Source organism: Oculina patagonica, chromosome 13, assembly GCF_052425735.1.
Source record: "Oculina patagonica isolate OP01 chromosome 13, crgOcupat, whole genome shotgun sequence".
NCBI lineage: Eukaryota > Metazoa > Cnidaria > Anthozoa > Scleractinia > Oculinidae > Oculina > Oculina patagonica.
Window position 1 is genome coordinate 14,594,685 of NC_135770.1, and position 19,053 is coordinate 14,613,737.

The 19,053-nt window shown below is 39.0% G+C and overlaps 1 protein-coding gene across 1 annotated transcript in view; it reads right to left on the reverse strand.

Moving 5' to 3' along the window:
- Nucleotides 1–245: 245 nt before the first annotated feature.
- LOC144637244 (COP9 signalosome complex subunit 3-like) overlaps nt 246–19,053 on the reverse strand; it is a 98,624-nt gene continuing 79,816 nt past the window's right edge. Inside the window, exons 13-14 of the mRNA XM_078496377.1 lie at nt 2,821–2,901; nt 246–497 (exon numbers count right to left, since the gene is read on the reverse strand). Coding sequence (XP_078352503.1) covers nt 429–497; nt 2,821–2,901 — 150 coding nt within the window. The 3' untranslated portion in view covers nt 246–428. The remainder of the gene's footprint in view (nt 498–2,820; nt 2,902–19,053) is intronic.

Below are 19,053 nucleotides of genomic sequence, written 5' to 3' on the forward strand. Positions count from 1 at the left end.
ATGTCTGTTTACTGAATTTAATATAACTTGTCAAATATATGTCTCTTTTGTTTGTACTTTTCATCAGTCCTTCCTAACTTTCCAGGGGTATTCTGCTTTGTGTTTTTCGTGGCGAATTCTTTTTAACTTGATCTCTGTTCCCCAACATTTATTCCTGTAGCTAGGTCCTAGTCCCATTCATTCATTGATTGGTCGAATAGTCTGTCTAGTATCTTTCAACTACGAATAAAATCTACAGACTAATGTGAGTTTGGTTGTAAACTTTATTTTCACAAGAAATTCTCGTTAGAAGGTCACCAAATGCCAACTATATAGTGCAATTCAGATTAGTTGATCATGTTTTTGACCTCCCTTGCTGTGGTAAGCTTTTTTTGTTCACAGGTGCTAAGAGTTCAACACGACAACAGCTTAACAGCTTTGGCCCATCTTTACATCAATCCTTCATCCCCTCTCATTCGACCTATCCCAACATCCTCTTCGCAATGAGCTCCCATGGTCTGCAGACAAAGAAGGGACAAGAAAACATGTCAATCAGTCTTCGCCTAGGGATGCGACTTTTCTGTCTTTACTGAATAATACAATTCTATAGTCAAACGATCCCGATTGAAACCTTGGGTTCCATTTTGTAATCAAAGAATTCCGATGATAACCTATTCTCGGGACGAAAAGTCTGACTTATTTTTAGCGGCAAAACAAATATGAAGGCAGTAGCATATGTTGCAGTTACACTCAAGAGGAAAAGAATTCAGAAAATAAGACGCTTAAATAATGTTTGAAGATTTTATGAACAAAGTGGTTAAACAAAAACTCTTACATGTATTTAGAAAATAATGGCGATTCAGGCAGTTAGTCACCGCTATCATTATTTATAGCATTTCCATGCAAGCGACCAACTAAAATCACTTGATGTCAAATACGAATGTCACAGCTGACGAGAAACCGGTTAAGGCAAAACAAACATTTGGACACTTGGAAACAAGCGAGTTGGACGTTTAAAAAGTCAGCCACGCATTCAATAATCAGCTGCAAAATAAATTATCGAAGTGGCCGATCTTTCAAGTATATAAAAAGTATATAAAGATGAAGTATTCAACATGCCACGAGCATGGGACAAAGAAAAATTCTGAGTCCCCGACGGGAATCGAACCCATGGCCTCACAGATACCGGTTGGGTGCTCTAACCAACTGAGCTACGAGAGACTCGTTGTGAGCTGGGCCATTTTACTAGGTTCATAAGTGACACGCGTCCTGCATACTACTAGGATCAGCAATGTCGAATTCATCAAGTTTGTAGTAAATAATAAAGATGGTAAATTTTAAGCTCGGTAATAAATAATGAAGATGAAGTATTCAACATGACACGAGCATGGGACAAAGAAAAATTCTGAGTCCCCGACGGGAATCGAACCCATGGCCTGCTCGTGTCATGTTGAACACTTCATCTTCATTATTTATTACCGAGCTTAAAATTTACCATCTTTATTATTTACTAAAGTATATGAATTTGCGTAACTTCACTCCTTTCAACAGCACTTTAGAACCATCCACATGCTCCTCGTCATTTTCTGATATTCGATTAAAATGCAGGAATGTTGATTTATTAAGCAAAAAAACGATTGCAATAGCCTGGGTCGGCTACAAAGCAACTATGACACTGTTGTGAGGGTGTAATTTTGTCGGTAAATCATTGCAGGCACACTCGGTCAACTTTTGGGCTAACCTGCTATCAGGCCCTCTTCTTTTCTGCGGCGGGAGGACAGAGAAAAAAGGCTAAAAGCAAGTACTAATATTTACATTGTAAAACCGCACTTCCCCTCCTCTCCTTGTTACCTTATCAAGCTAAATTTACGATTATCAGACAAAATGTATAATAATAAAAATACTGTGTGCTATTAACTACTTATAACTATTAAGAATGGCTAAAATCAAATGTCATGTACAGCCGAACCTCTCCGTACGGACACCACTCTAATACGGCCATCTCTCTATTATGGACAATCTCCGATGTCCTAAAAAAATTCTCGTCTTTGGATTTGTGTTAATTTTTTACCCAAACATTGCAATGCAGAACATTTTGAGTTACTTAATACTTTAAGCTGTCAATGAAGTCAAAAGTGTATGATGTCAAAGTGGTGACGGACACCTTTCTAATACGGACACTTTGCTCTGTCCCTTTGGAGTCTGTATTAGAGCGGTTCAACTGTATTGCTATTTTTAGCATGTTCCAGGCTCTCAAAGTTGGGGGAGAGCGAAAAATGCGGGCAAGCGAGGGAAAAACGAGGGGGACAAAGGCGTCCTCTTGTCTCTTCCTCGCTCGCCCATGTTTTTCGCTCTCCGCCAACAACCGAGAGCCTGGAACATGCTATGTTCTTTTATACCATCAGCCCAAGACAGAAAGAGTTGGGAAGGTTGTAACAACATTCCCAACAATGTGTTTAAAATTTAGAAATCAGGTATATGGTCCGATTTTTATAATCTCAATTAAAGTAAAAGCACGTACTCCACAAGAAAACTGTGTTATAAATTTAATAAATCATTGATCTTTTATTCCTTTGGGTTTTGATAGAGTACTGTTCGTTTTTCAGTCAAAACAAGCGAAACTGCCTTCAAATGTCATTCAGCCAAGACATTGTGATATTTATAGACACAAAAAACCTTTTATTTCATTTAACAGTATTTCAAAACACCGCATTTTGAGCCCCCTTATACCCCCCACCTTAAAGGTGGCTTCTGATATAAATTATTTTGCAACATAGACTGGCCTTCACAAATGTCATATGGAAGGTGTGGCGCACTGTCAAAACAAAAGGAGGAAATTACCTTTTGAACATACTGAGGATTTGTGGCTAGTTCTCTGTCCATGTGTTGCAGCTTTTCATCAAGATGCTGGAACAAGCGCATCTAAACAAATACAAACAAAGATGTTTAGTAACCACATCAATGTACACTTTTTGTAACTGACCTTGTGGGGTCTGGGCTCTTTCTATGCCACCCAACACGACGATTTTTTCATTGGCGATGATTTTGAGCAGATGCATTAATTACTGACTTACTGCCCATCATGCCTGTGTGGCACATAGGGCAGCAACGAAGTTTCTCCAACGTTAACCCTACCTATACACTGTAAAAGTGTATCTAGCCAGTTTTTTAATGGTGCTCCAGCTGTAATTGAGCTCCCTTAAGCAGATGCATATGTATAGGATCAATGACAGTAGTTGCTGAATTGTGCTGTTGCGCTCAATAGTAAGAATTTATAGTGTATTAGGTAACTTTTTTTAAACAGAGTTATCATGCCAAACACAACTTTATCAATCGCTGAAAGTAGTCATCAAGGATACAAATGATTTAGACAACATTTTTATGGGTTTTAAGTGCTGTGATGTGCATTCATGCACAGTGCAGCACTGAGATACTACAACAGTTGACCAACTTTTAAACAAAGAAGACATAATGTAGTTTGCTAAAGGTTTGTCGCTGACTGTGTTTTTGATGTTATTTTCCAAGACGTTTCGACTATTGCTTAAGCCTTCATCAGTTAAAAAATCAAAGCTTTCACACGCAATTTAAAAAAGCAACACGTTAGTGCGCACTTAAAAAATAACGTGTAAAAGTTTGAAACAAAAGAACGTGACGCGAAACTCATGCGTGTGACAAGGACTTGTTAACCTCTGGGATGACAGCATGGTCGTTCCAGGGCACTAGGAACGTGGCTCTAACATCTGGATAGCCCTCAATTACTCTCTAATAATCGCGAAATATCACATATTCTCCACAAGTGTACGCGGCGGCATTTTAGACTTTAAAAACTTCCTCTTTCGCTATAAAGATAAAACTTCTACACTTCATGCTATCGCTATCAAAAATAATAAAATAGCTAAATTCAAGGAAACGTGGTCCCCTCTGCTGTAATTATTTTGTCGTATTGCTTCTTTCTTTTTGTTTGTGTACTAACTCTGTCCATCTGTCGACCTTATGACTAGTATGGTTCAATGAAATGTGAGATTTAACTTGCCTGTAAATTGTATAAATAATTGTAATTGTATGTAATTGACCGTAGTATACAAAATTACAGTTGGTGGAATTGATTTTGTAAACTATGCCAGATCTTGGGCGGTCAACATCATTTTGAGCCTTTGGGCGCGGAAACAAACTGTTCACAGTTTTTAGCAGTTTGTAGGCGACTTTGATCTCTTGTTGTCTCAAAATGCGGCCAATCTTTGTTTTTGCCCAACACCAACTTCACTCGTTTTGTTTCTTTTCGTTTCCCTTCTTGTGCTGAAGGAATGCTCTTTGCCCTTCGTAGCAGTGTGCAAACTACGGATCTCTTATGACACACAGGGTGATGAGAATTGAAGTCAAGGTATCGGTCTGTATGTGTTGACTTCCTGTAGACATTTACTTCAATTCGTGTGCCACTCCTTGTTGTGATAGTATCCAAAAAGGGTAGTCTCTGTTCCGTGGTGTCCTCAAGTTCAACAGTGAATTGTATACTGGGATTTATGGAGTTTAGATGTTGATGGAACTCGCTTACATGTTCCTTTCTGTGGCATGCGTGACTATCATCCACTAGCGGAACCACCACTTAGGAGGGTGATGAGCTGTGGTGATCGCAATGTGTTCAATCTCCTCCATTACAAGGTCAGCTATAACAGGGCTGATCGGGGAGCCCATCGCACATCCAAAGATTTGTTTGTAGTAGATGTTATCGTGTTTGAAATAGTTTTGCCTAAGAACAAATCCTAATAGTTTCATGGTGTTGCTGATGACGCTGATGGACATTTGTGCGATCTGCCAGATGTTTATCTTGATGGAGCCTCTCGTTTGTAATGGTTAGAGCCAGGTTCACAGGAATAGAAGTGAATAAAGACTTGTCGTCAAAAGAGACCATTATCTCATCACTGGTGACGGACTGTTGGCGGATCTGCTGTGCAAATTCTGAGGTGTTCTTGACTGAAAATCTCTTCCTCCGGAGACAGATGTACTTGAAGGTCTATTCAAGATTCCATGTTGTCCCTGATTTATCTGCCAAATCAAGCTCTATGGATGATTCAATAGCTGTTATTGAAGTTCCCAGTGGTTTAAGATACAAATGAGGCAAAAGGGTTATTCTACATTGTTTTAACCAATATGTTGACCCTTTCGCCTTGTTCGCACACCTTCTCAACACAAGAATATATTACCCCAGGTTTAATTGCAATAACAGCTATTGCCTGCATATGGTTGGTGTCTGCTTCTTGCACTGGGGACACTCTGAGGCTTGATGGCTGCATGGTCAAGCAAACCAAGTAGCGATGCGAAAAGCATCACACTGGTGAGAGCTATGCGAAACAATTATGTATAAAAATTAACGAAAATAAGCCACGACGTTTCGAACTCATCTTGAGTTCATTATCAAGTAGATAAGAATAAAATAACGGTCGAGTTTATGTTTAATTGCAAATAGAGGTGATAGAGTATATTAGAATATCTTAAAAGAAGTGTTTTGCGGCCATTAGCGTTCTGTGTTAGTGCGTGCTGCATTTAATTAGGTAAATACTTTTGTACTTATTGAGTCCGCCTGCGTGTTTAGTGCTGGTTTTCTCTCGCGAATTAAAAGCATTTCGTCCACTAAACAATCCAGTTTTCCTTGCCATTTTTTTAAAACGGAAACATATTTCTTATGTCAGGACTCTTGACACCGTGGATTTCTTTTATGTGCTTGCCAATTACTGAGGTTTTGTGTTCCTCTATGCGCTGATGTAGATGTCATGTGGTGTAACCCATATAATCCACATCGCACTGATCACATTTAAATGAATAAACAACACCCTGATTGTTCACCAAAGAAGGCTTCTCCTCTTGTAACTTCAGCTTGTCGCCGATCTTAGCACTTGTGTAAACCGGTTGCAGCTCAGTTCCAATCTTCTTCCCAGGATCTTTCAGTTGCTTGCGTACTGCGTGAGCAGATCTCTGATCTTTGAAAGGTAGGGTGATCCAAACGGGTTTGTTTGTTTATCGGTCAGCCTCAAAGATTTCACCACAGGGTTGAGCTACAGAATTGACAAACGATGCAATTGTCAAGTTGATGAGGTTAAGTGGGTACTTGAGCTTTACAAACATCCGTTTGAGTTCGCTAATGACCGCGAAACACTTCTTTTAAAATATTCTAATATACTCTATCACCTCTATTTGCATTTAAACTTAAACTCAACCGTTATTTTATTCTTATCTACTTGATAATGAACTCAAGATGAGTTCGAAATGTCGTGGCTTATTTTCGCTAATTTTTATATTTAATTGTATATCGAAATGTTCTCTCATTGTAGACAATTGCCGAAGAAATACAACTGGGTTCAGTAAAGGACTGCTGGATAATAGAACCAGCAGCATGATAGTTTGAAAGGCTGTATGTTTAGAAAATACTGTTTACCAAATCGACTCTTCGCCGAGATTTTCTTTTAAACAAAGTTCAATTTGTAACAAATATTTCACCTGCGTAATTTTCAGTCCATTGGGCAAGCAATGAAATCATATTTGAAGATGATTAATTTTAACCAAAACTTAGGCAAAAACTGTGCAAAAGCTTCTCGAGACACGCACTCGCTAAATTTGCACTAGAATCCTTTGCAACCCTTATGGTATGTCATGTAAGAGTAATGTTTACCTTTTAACATTTTTCTCTGTTTGCATTGCAGGTTGCAGCGTAAATAGTTTTTGTTACTCTAATTGTAATGGAAAAGTATTCATATGCAACATAAACACAAATAATCAAGTTCAGCCACTCACATGCGTTGTTAATAAACCAATCAACTAACTGTTATTGTTTACTTAATCCGTATAACAGAGTATAAAAAACCTTAAGTTTGAAAGGTCTCTATCATTACAACTTAGTTCGCAAATCCGTACTCACTCCAATTCGATATAAATAATAAATAAAATAAATAAATAAAATGTTTTATATGTCTCAGAGAATTTGCAAGTGTACTGTGTGCGGCGGCCACCATGCAAAAAAAGGTGTGGTATCTGCAATGGTGATTTTTTTAAAAGGCAGTGTTCGTGTTCTGAGCGGCCCCAGCAGAAAAGAAAGAAGACAGCGAAGTCGTCATCCAACCCCGAATGCTCATACGATGAACTTCAAAAGAAGTACGAGGCCCTGCTGAAAGACCATGACAGGGTCGGGCTGGCATTTAAGAACCAAAAAGAACAAAATCAGGAGCTGGCGCGAGAGCTTGAGGAGAGGGAGAGCTAGGCTGAAGAGTTGGCGAACCTGGTCAGAACGAAAGACGAGGTCGTCAAAAAAACTCGCGAGGCGCCTCGTCAACGCCAAGAAAGTCATTTCCGACCTAAGAGCAGAGGTAGAACAGCTGAAACAGAACGACCAGCAAGAGAGAGATGAGCAGCCCACACAATTTAGCCTAAATGGCACTGTGGTTAGCGTAAATAGCGCTCCGGTTAGCCCTACAGTTAGCTTATATAGCTTGCAGTTAGCCTTTTTATTTGGAGTAGGGATTTCTGCCTCGCATGCCTTGTATGACTCCCTGTCTTGCCTGGCATGCCTTGCTGCCTTGCCTCGCACGTCTCACTGTCCCACATTGTGATTGTGGTTCTGCATGGTTTCCTGTTTGTAGAAATTGGCACCACTGGCTCCCGGGGGGGGGGTGGGTACTCGAAAAAGTTTTGTACGGGGAGGCTCCGCCCGGAGATCCAACCCCTTATCCTTTTATATACCATTTTGATAGAAAAGGTACCCCTTTTGTATACCTTTTATTGCAAAAAGGCACCCCTTTCATATACCTACACGACATCACATTTACCAAAAACGGGAAGTTTTCTTGTTATTTTTATGTAGCGCTTAATAAATTAAGACGATACAGCCAAAAGTTGCGTCTGCTCGAAATATTTAATGTAAAGGCCTTTTAAAATATCATTATGGCAGATTTCCCTACCCTTTCATATACCTAAATTTGTGAAATCCCTACCCTTTTATATACCTGGAGCCTGAAAAAGGTACCCCTTTCGGGCGGAGCCTCCCCGTATAGGCCATTATAGGGAGTACCCCCCCGGGCACTGGCTATGGAACTTGGTATGAAATTTGCGACATGTTTTGCTTGTACAGTTTGTCTTGGCTCATTTCTATTAGCAAGACATGCTTAAAGTTCTCAAAATGATCGCTCTGAATGGACAAGGTCTGAAATTCATGTTTTAAATAAGGGTAAAATCTATCTTCTTCAATTAATACCGGTAATTATTATTTTGTATGTGAATTACCAGACAATACATGTCAAACAACTAGACGTTGGTTAATAAAACATCATTTTGTATAATGAGGATGACATTAAAAAAACGTTGTCACTGCACATTTGTAAATGTAAATATTGAGGATGACAAAAGATGTGTGTACGGTTCAGAGGACAGAGAACCATGATCACCATCAGTTTCTTTCGACAAAAATTATTTGCTGAACCTACCTGATGAGATGGAAACATTTTTTACTCGTAAATGTAATGAAACGAGTATGGTTATGGAAAGTGATATGCAAATTTTCACTCGGTCAGTCCGTCGGTCGATGGGCTGTTAACTTTAATTTATGAATAATAATTTATCCATTAAATTATGGGCTGTTAACTTTAATTTATGAATAATAATTTATGCTTTAATTATAAATTAATTTACCTTGTTTTTTTTTTAAATTTTTGTTTCACCCCTCTGAGGTTTGAACCGGCGACTCCTAACATCAACTATGGTTTTGAAGACCAAACGCCTAACCGCTAGACCACTTCGACTTGCGTGTCATTTGGGCTGAAAATTAGCATATAGATTTCTTTGTGTTGTCTTTATCCCGCTGACCGATACCGTAGGTTCAAAGTTTAATGGCTTGTATGTATAAAGCTTCTTCGAATGGCTCGATTTATAGCTCTTAAGAATTTCACATGACAAATAGAAGAAATAATCTTAGAGAAAATATGAAAATCTTCGAAGCACTAGTGATATCCCGTGTTTTCATGGAATTTTTAGATTTTGCAGGCACGAACTGTGGACTGCGACTGCGTTGGCTATTAAAAGGTTGATTTCAGGACAATTGTATGAATAAAGTCCAATTTTAGCAGTCTCTGAATGTTTTATAGTTCCAAGCGTATTGTACGATAATCGATAGTCATGATACGTAAATAATTTATCGTGAAAAAGCTAGCCAAACTGACGAATTTTGTTGCCTTTTAATAATATACTGTATAGTACTTGATTTCCATCTCTAATAGATTCATAAAAAAAAAGGAGAAAGAAAAAAAAAAACGTATAAAATTGTAAAAAAGATTGTCGTAAAAAAAAAAAAATGTTTTTAGTTTCACACATATGAGGTTTGAACCGGCGACTCCTAACATCAACTATGGTTTTGAAGACCAAACGCCTAACCGCTAGACCACTACAGCTCACATGTCATATGGGCTGAAAATTAGCATATAGATTTCTTTGTGTTGTCCTTATCCCGCTGACCGATACCGTAGGTTCAAAGTTTAATGTATTGTATGTGTAAAAGCTTCTTCGAATGGCTCGATTTATAGCTCTTAAGAATTTCACATGACAAATAGAAGAAATAATCTTAGAGAAAATATGAAAATCTTCGAAGCACTAGTGATATTCCATGTTTTCATGGAATTTTTAGATTTTGCAGGCACGAACTGTGGACTGCGACTGTGTTGGGTATTATTGTGAAAAAGCTCGCCAAACTGACGAATTTTGTTGCCTTTTAATAATATACTGTATAGTACTTGATTTGCATCTCTAATAGATTCATAAAAAATGGAGAAAGAAAAAAAAAGACGTCGTATAAAATTGTAAAATAGATTGTCGTAAAAAAAAATAATCGTCCCAGCTGAGAATCGAACCCGGGCCGCTGGACTGTAGGGTAGAAATTAGTGTTATATAACGAAGGCTTTTGAATGGATTACCCGCGTCCGCTGTAACCACAAGGAACCAACGTGATCATATCTCCCTTCAAACAACTTCTATACTAACATGCCGCTCACAAAAAGACAGAATCATTTCATAGCTCTACACCAATACATTTAGTATTCTCATTCACGAGTGGGCTAACAAAGCGCCTTTGATTATCATAGGTGGACAGGTGACCCGCCACAACCAGGCCATCTCTCTTAAAGTAAAGGGAGAGCCTGGGATCATCATCATTATCTATTTGCCGATTTTAAATTATTATTAGGTATCTAATAGAAAGTTAGGGTAAGGAGACTTCCAAGAAACCACCAGGGTTATAGGGAGATAGGATAATATGCGAGCCAGCGAGGCATGCGAGCCAGAAATCCCAAATCCCAATAAAAGGCTAACCGCAAGCTCCCTGACTAACTGTAGGCTAACCAGAGTACTAATTAGGCTAACCAGAGTGCTTTGTAGGCTAACCAATGTGTTATTTAGGCTAACCTGAATGGCTCGCATGACTTGCTTTACTTGCGAGCCATGCAAGCCAGAAATCCCTAATCCCAATAAAAGGCTAACCGCAAGCTACCTATGCTAACTGTAGGCTAACCAGAATGCTATTTAGGCTAACAAATATGCTATTTGGGCCAACCGAAATGGCTCGCATGACTCGCAGATTATCCGGACCCGTTATAGGGGAGGCTACCTCAATTGTCATTAAGCTTCTAAATCAAGTTGGTGAATGTGTGGCTTGGCCAATTCAGTCTCATTTTATTTTATCATCTTTTTGTTAAAAGTAGAGAAGCTTGTGTAGAGCCTGGAGGGGCAAACGCAATTTCTCCTCTTTCAGCAACAACAGTTAAGTATGGAAGATAGCTGGCAATCAGAAGACAGAAGATTAAAATCATGGTGTTTAGTGACTTTTGGTATTGATAAAACCTCGAATAGCTTTCGAAAAATCGATTTATTGACGCAAATCGCTCGTTACAGTGTAGCCTGTATTTATTTCAAATGATGGCGGCTGCACGCCTCATCAAGACGCTCTGCTTCTTCACCGCTTCTATCGTATTTCTCTTGCTCTCGACGAGATATGCCCATCTACAAGAGCCGGGTTTAACACTCAAACCCGGTTTAATTATCTGCTCTCGTCGTTCGACTTCTCTCGGGGTTGCTATATTGAAGCAATCGAAACGAGGAACACACGCGGTGGTTCTGCCGTTCGATGCGAACGTCCAAATCAGCGCTTATTTTGCCCTATGCTGTGATGTCTCGTCAAATCCTGGCCCAGTGGAAAGACAGACGCTACTCAGAACTACTACAAAGAGCAATACTCACGGCAAACGCTCAAGTATGATTGTTCACATCAATACCAGGAGCATACTAAAGCACATGGATGAATGAAGGTTGATATTTGGTGATGTTTATCCTTCAATTATCGCAATAAAGGAGACCTGGCTGGACGATTCTGCTGCGGAGTCTGAAGTGTCAATTTTTAACTAGTCGTTAGAACGTCTAGACCGACGCACTAATCGGCGGGGAGGAGGAGTAGCGTTTTATTTACTGGATGGTTTGAAATATAGTCGTCGAAGAGACTTAGAGGCAGAGTCGGAAGCAATTTGGATTCAAGCTAAATTATGCAACACCAATTTCTTAATTGGATGCATCTACAGAGGCCCAAACGAATCCCTGGAGGTTTTCAACTACATGGATGACGTGTTAAGATATGCTACACGGAATAACCTTGAAGTCATTATCCTAGGTGATTTAAACTGCGACTGCCTTAACACCTCTCTCCAACAAACAACTAGATTACAGGAATTTCTTATGGCCAACGAACTAGAACAGTTGATAAAAGAACCTTACCGTGTAACATGCAGCACAAAAAGTCTTATTGATGTACTCATCACCTCCACACCCAGTTTGTTTAGAGCTTGCGGCGCTCTGAGCACAACCTTCAGTGACCATTATCCCATATATGAAATAATGAAATGCCCCGTGGCCCGTCCATCAAAACATCGAATTATTAAAACGCGGTCATGGAAGGAAAGCAGTATGAAAGATTTTCTCTCTGAATTGGAAAAAACTCCCTGGAGTTTTCTCGATTGTTTTGACAACATCGACGACACATATTCTGCCTGGGAATCCTTATTTAAGTCTCTTATCGATTCTCACTTCCCTACGAAACTAAAGCGACTACGAAAGCAGACACACCCGTGGCTTGATAGCTCTGTTCTTCGTCTTATGAGGCAAAGAGATCACCTACACAAAAAGGCAATTAAACATGGCCTGTCAACAAATTGGAATGAGTACAAACGCCTCCGTAACATGGCAAAGAGATCACCTACACAAAAAGGCAATTAAACATGGCCTGTCAACAAATTGGAATGAGTACAAACGCCTCCGTAACATGGTAACGAGCATTAATACGGGAAAAGAAGGAAGAATTTCTTTGCTAACAAACTTGAAGAGAACCGTGGAAATCCAAAAGCGTATTGGAGAACATTGAAGCAAATTCTACCATCTAAAAGCAAAATATCTGGAACCGAAAAGTTGATTGTTGAAGAAATAGAACTGAATGATGAACTCGACAGAGTATTTTACAAACGTAGCCTCCACGCTCCTTGAGAACCGACCATCACCTGAAATACAACAACCAGTGCCCCAGTCCCAGACTCCATCTCAGATCTTCAGTCTACCTATTATCAACGAGTGGGACATGTTTAAAGCACTGAGGACTTTGAATCACACAAAGGCAACTGGCTCAGACAACATTCCAGCAAAACCTCTGAAGATTGCCGCACCGCATATCAGTGCAGTTCTAGCCAAGATTTTCAACCTATCATGCAACACTGGTCACTTCCCTTCCTCATTTAAGGTAGCCAAAGTAACACCTATTTTCAAGGGAGGCTGTAAAACAGAACGCGACAATTACAGACCTATATCAGTGCTTCCATGCATCTCGAAGAATCGTTTAGGAACAATGCTCTAACAAATTTCGCACTCGAAGCTGGAATGATAAAACAACATCAATTTGCCTTTATGAAACACTCGTCGACAACAATCGCCCTCATTAAAGCTGTAGATTCATGGAAAATGGCAATTGATAATACCAAGAAAGTTGTACGTGCTTTTCTCGACTTGAAAAAAGCATTTGACACCATAAATCAAAGCATCCTACTACAGAAACTTTCAAAACATTTACATGGAAAGGAGTACGCGTGGTTCAGAAGCTACCTATCGGAGAGATCTCAATATGTCAGCTGCAACAGAATTGAGTCTGAACAGCAACAAATCACCCATGGAGTCCCCCAAGGCTCTGTGTTGGGTCCGACCTTATTTAATATACATATAAACGACATATCAAGTGCCTGTGAAAACAGCGACGTAATTCTTTATGCCGATGACACTGCTTTTCATGCAAGTTCCAATGATGTTGGTGCTGCTGAACAGTGTGTTAACGATGATCTTAATCAAGTAAGCGTTTGGTTACGCCGCAACCGTCTCATCAGCAACCATAAAAAGTCCGAGGCTATGCTAGTTGGATCAAGGCATTCGGTAGCTAACACCCGTGACTTACAAGTGACACTTTACGGAAAACTGTTGAAACAAAGTGAACATTGCAATTATTTAGGTGTATATATGGACAGTTGCCTAAACTGGAATAAGCACATTACGTATATTGCATCCAGAATTTATCCTAAGCTTAAAATGTTAAACAGGATCGCGCCCTTTCTTAGCCAGCGAGTGCTTCTAAACATTTATAAACAAACTATATTACCCATCCTAGGTTATGGGTGTATCGTATGGGGTGTTTGTGGAAAGAGTAATTCACGACGCTTAGAGAGATTACAGAATCAGGCCATACGTATTATTCTTGCTGCGAATCGCAGAACGTGCTCACGGGATATGCGAAACAGGCTATATCTGCTATCCTTAGACAGTAGACGGAGGTTTTTGAAGCTTCTTTTGGTGTTTAAGATCGTACACAATGTTAACTGTCCGCACCAGTTAGAGGGATATCTTGTTAAGAGATCAGATATTCACGGTAGAACACTCAAAGACTCAACACTTATAAACGTCACACCATCTAAAACGAACATAGGCACGCTAAGCGTGCAGGAGTTATTTTTTCAATTTATGGGGTGGCTTGGGGTGAAACTGGGTGATTGTCCTGTTGAGATGGTTTATGCCATGGGTTGAGCTATTTGTGTATGGCGCCCCACGGAGTCACTTTTTTGCACAAAGTTTGCTTGCAAACAAAATAATTTTTACATGCATTTTGATACATCAGAACTGTTTTATTTAATGCGGAAATATTCATCATTTAATTAAAAACAAAACTAATTCAATTGTCAAAATGTCACAAAATGGCACGTTCTTATTCTGTTCAAAGCGGTTATTTTTTTGCTAGCTTTGTAGCAACCGTAACGGGTTACTTTTGTTTGTTACGGAATACTTTTGGCTTTTTGCCAAACACTGTAACATGATACCGTTGTTTTTCTCACTTTTGTAACATGACACCTTTGTTTTTTTTTAAACGAACGTAACACAATACCCTTGTTTTTCTTGAAAAAGCCACGTCTTCATATAGACATTGAACGAAAAGTACTATAATAAACGAAGTAATAAACGAGTCAAATAAAAAACCACTCTCTTCGGAAAAGTTATTTAAAGCGCAGTACACCTGGAGTATTTGTTTCCTGTCAAAACTGTTCAACAAAGATTTTCGTTCATTCACAACGTAAATTCTATTCAACAAACAAGAACTAATTGAGTTATCAAGTTGTGACGAAATGGCACGCTCTTATTCTGTTTTTGCAATCGATCGTAGTTGCTTTTAACAGTAAAGTTACTTGTACCGGTTCAATTAATGTTTGAACGAAATGTTTTACAGTTGATTTCATTTTTGTTATGAAGTTGCCAATTACGGTGCGAGTTTGCGAATCAAATTGCAAACATCGATACAAATTTCCTGACTTTGGCCCGACTGAACTTTCCAAGTTTGGTAGTTGAGGAGAAACAAGACATGTTGCTCGAAAGTCATGGCGATTTCTGAACTCGAAGATTTTAGAATTTGTCAAGGAAAGTAGCTTGAAGTGCAAGACAACGTTTCGTATCAGCAATCACGCAAGTGATTTGCCGATAAATAAATATCATGCATGTAGAAATTTGGTCAAATTTGTACTTTTTTGTATGAAAACACATATTTAACGATTTCTGTGAGGCATAATCTTCACTGTCTTCAATTTCAAGTCTTCTGCGTTTGTAAACCGGATGAAACTGGATGGTTTACCCATATGTAAAATTGATTTTAATCGAAGCCGACGCGACGCGACGCAACAGGGAAGACTAATTTGTTCGAGACAACATGTTTACGGCTCGCTGAACATAAAAGTTTTTTATTTTTATGACATTTGTTTCCAACAGTTTAGCGTAGCAAAGCCCTTTTTGATGACATAACGACAGAAGGATTTAATTAATTCGGGCCGAAGTTGGGAACTTTGTATCGAAGCTCACAATTTGATTCGCAAACTACGAATACGTTTCAAATCCATGATAATTCACAACTCACCAATTAATCTTTCAACGAACACGCTGCGACACCATTCTCGTTCCCAGAGCCTCTGTTTCTTTTGGTCACGTGGTCGGCGAAACGAAGGGCTCTGGTAACACTGACTACCGGATGTCGTAAAATCCATGACATCCGGTAGCGCATGCCCACTGCATAAATGTTCGTCTGCGTCTGCTCAGTAAAAGAAAGGGGAAGGTTGGGGCCCACTAACACGAGAAGAAAACGAATTTTGAAAGAAAATACGAGATTTGAGTTTAGCGTTCGAAAGAGCTGTACAGCAATCCTCGCTACAACTGTCGGAGGACATCAAGAAACAAGAAATGGAACAGGAAGCCGCCCTGCCTGCTGTAGTCGTTAAGTAGAACGACTGTCCTTGTGTTTTGCCCGCTGGTTTTGGCAATTCAAGTCGTTGATAACTTAACACAATTCGATTCGTTTGGAACTCATTGAATTGCATGGCTGATAGATGTGTTCTTGTTGTGTCGTCTCTACACGCAATATTATCTGAAGGCAAAGTTAGAATCCAGAGGAATTGGAGTTATAGTCGCGCTGTTATAGTGTTTTTAACATGGAGTCGAGGATATCATCAGCCGATAACATTCCGACGGTTGATGATACTTTGAAATTTATTTATGGCCATGCGGAGGTATTGCAGAAAATTCAGAACTAAAAAGGCCGCTAATCGACGAGGTATCATTCTATTGAGCAGCGGTAAGAAATATCACATTGAATTTCAAAATCTTCATGTAATTCATGAACTTCATTTAGTGACCTTTAGTGTGTATATCTTGTATAAGCTAAGTTGATAATGCAAATGTTTGCAATATTTTTAATGCAATAAAAAGTACAACCGAGTCACACCTTACAAGTGATGTATTTGTCATTCGTTCATAAACAAAGGTCTGCTTCGTGAATACATTATTCCAACAAACTCCCAGTGTTATTCGGTCTTTTTCCGGTAACATTTTCAAACTTGCCCGCTTCATCTTCAATTGTTTCGATGACCGGAAGTATAACTAAGATTGCGTAGAAGCGTTTCGTTTTTTACCTAATTACGCATGCAGTTTTTATCAGCCAATCAAAAAATCATATTTTTTACCGTTACCAGGGCCACTATGTCATGTCATTTAAAAAAATATGCGTGGCCCTGGGGAAGAGGATGGCTGCGACACATAATTTCGTCAGATTACTTTGCCTTTATAAACTGCAATTTGATTGGTTCTGATAGTAACTGAAATCTGATTGGTGTGACAAACAAACATACTTCACTGACCCACTGACTGACTGAGTCACGGAACATCGCTCCGACTAAAGAGCTATTTTGAAAAAATAACTCAGTCTACTTTCAAGTGTGATGCTGCACGAGAATGGAACGGATTACCAAGGGAAATGAGAGAATTAAACACTCTATCTAAGTTTAAGACAGCCATTTTTAAGCATTTTATGGAACAGGACCGTATAAATCATATATGTACTGTAAATTAGGTTCAATTTTTTTTTGTTTTTGTTTTTTGTTTGCTTGCTGCTCTTTGCTCTTCTCTTTTTTTAAATGCTTGAATTTGATACATAAACTCCAGAATACTTGTATTTTTTTTAAATGTATTTTTTAATGTAAATTTTTAATATGCATATATATAAATCTTCTACAATTTTAAGAATAGATGTATTTTACACTTAATGCCGATCGCCAGTTTATACCAGTGATCTAATGATCACTGATTGGCCCTTCAGGATAAATAAAGTTTTTATTGCGGGCCCAAGAGAGGCCCGCAAACCTAATCTTGACAGTGACCAGCGGATTGCGTATTACGCGTGCGTGCCACGTTTATAAAGGCTATCTGCAAACCGGAAGTTGAAAATTTTGTTCTTCCGCTAAGAATGATCGGAATGCAAAAAATGTGTCAATTACGACAGTTTGTCGTAACACCGGAAGAGAAAAATCTTGTCTCCAAGAGCGATAAGAATGCGAAAAATGAGGCTTATGTCGGAAGATTGCAGACATTACGTTTTGCAGACGTTGTTTTATATGTGTTGCTTTTGAGAAGATCTGCTGAGATTGTATCACAGATAAACTACGGCAAAGCGAATGATTCCAACAACGATTATTCTCGAGAAATTCCTTATAACACTGACAACAAAGCGAGTTTGCCGACGGAGGAAAATCACATCTCAATTCACATCGCGTGCTCGACTACACCTTGCAAAACTGTCAATCAAAAAAAAAACTGACTGGTTCGCGGCAATAGGAAACATTAAAAAACATTCATGACTTAAGCGTGACGCGTTATTCGACCTTACTCGTAATAAATTTCTTTTGTCCAGTGATTTATCGACACTGTCTGAAAAATTTAATATCGATAAACTTTGGCTTATTCACCATTGAAACATGGCAAACTTGTCAACATATGATTGGTAATATCAAACACGTAAAAAAATCATCATAATTTCGCACACATAGAGATACTGTTATTTGAAAATAGTGTAATTGTAGTCAGGGGAAGACATAGATTGTTGAAGGGTTGTCGCTGACTGTGTTTTGATGTTATTTATTTATTTTTTTTTTTCAAGACGTTTCGGCTATTGCTTAAGCCTTCATCAGTTAAAAAAAAATCAAAGCTTTCACACGCGAAAAATCAAAGGGCGCGCTGACGTGCTGCTATTTTTAAATCGCATGTGAAAGCTTTGATTTTTTAACTGATGAAGGCTTAAGCAATAGCCGAAACGTCTTGAAAAAATAACATCAAAACACAGTCAGCGACAAACCTTCAACAAACTAGATACTGTTATTCTCGGTGGACAGACTCCCAATAAACAACCGCAGTTTATAAAAGAAATCTCAATTACCACAGTTATGCCAACTTCAGGAAAACTTCCCAAAAACTGCGACTTGAAGTAATTTTCTAAACTAACAAAAAACACTTCCCTCCCAGTACCTTCTCTTAACTGCATCGAGGCCCGCACTTTCTAACCTGTGGTTACCACTAGTTTTATTTATTATTATTGTCGAACCAGTGAAGGATATTACACCCCTCTGTAACAGACCCAGTGGAATCTGAAAAAGTCACTGGGTTGGCCAATTTCCACTGGGTCGGCTTACTTGAGCTCGTTTCTTAGCTTTTCTTAAATAGGTTTGTTCGACAAAAGTCACACCGCAAAGTCACCGGGGAAGCATAAAAATAGGCGGGTAAAATCAAAATATTCGCTGGGTACTGGGGAGACTAAATTTTCACTGGGTAGGGGAAAATAATCCACCAGGTCGGGTTTCACTGGGTCTGTTACAGAGGGGTGTGATATTGGTAGAGAATTCCAATAGGTGTCAGTCAAAAGAAAGACAACAATGCTTGTACTGCTTCCACTGGGAGTAATTTCACAACAGGCTACAAAAACACTTGTAAATATCACTTCACACCTCAGCGTGCAAGAAGTTAGTCTCTGCTAGTCTGAGTGGATTTTGTGGCTGGGCTAGTCAAGCATCGTGCTTATGAGAATTTTTTGGGGGCTAGTAAAAATGACTTTTGGGCTAGTACTTGGGCAAGCTGGAAAATTCTCTCTGCTCTCAGCCAAAAATAATG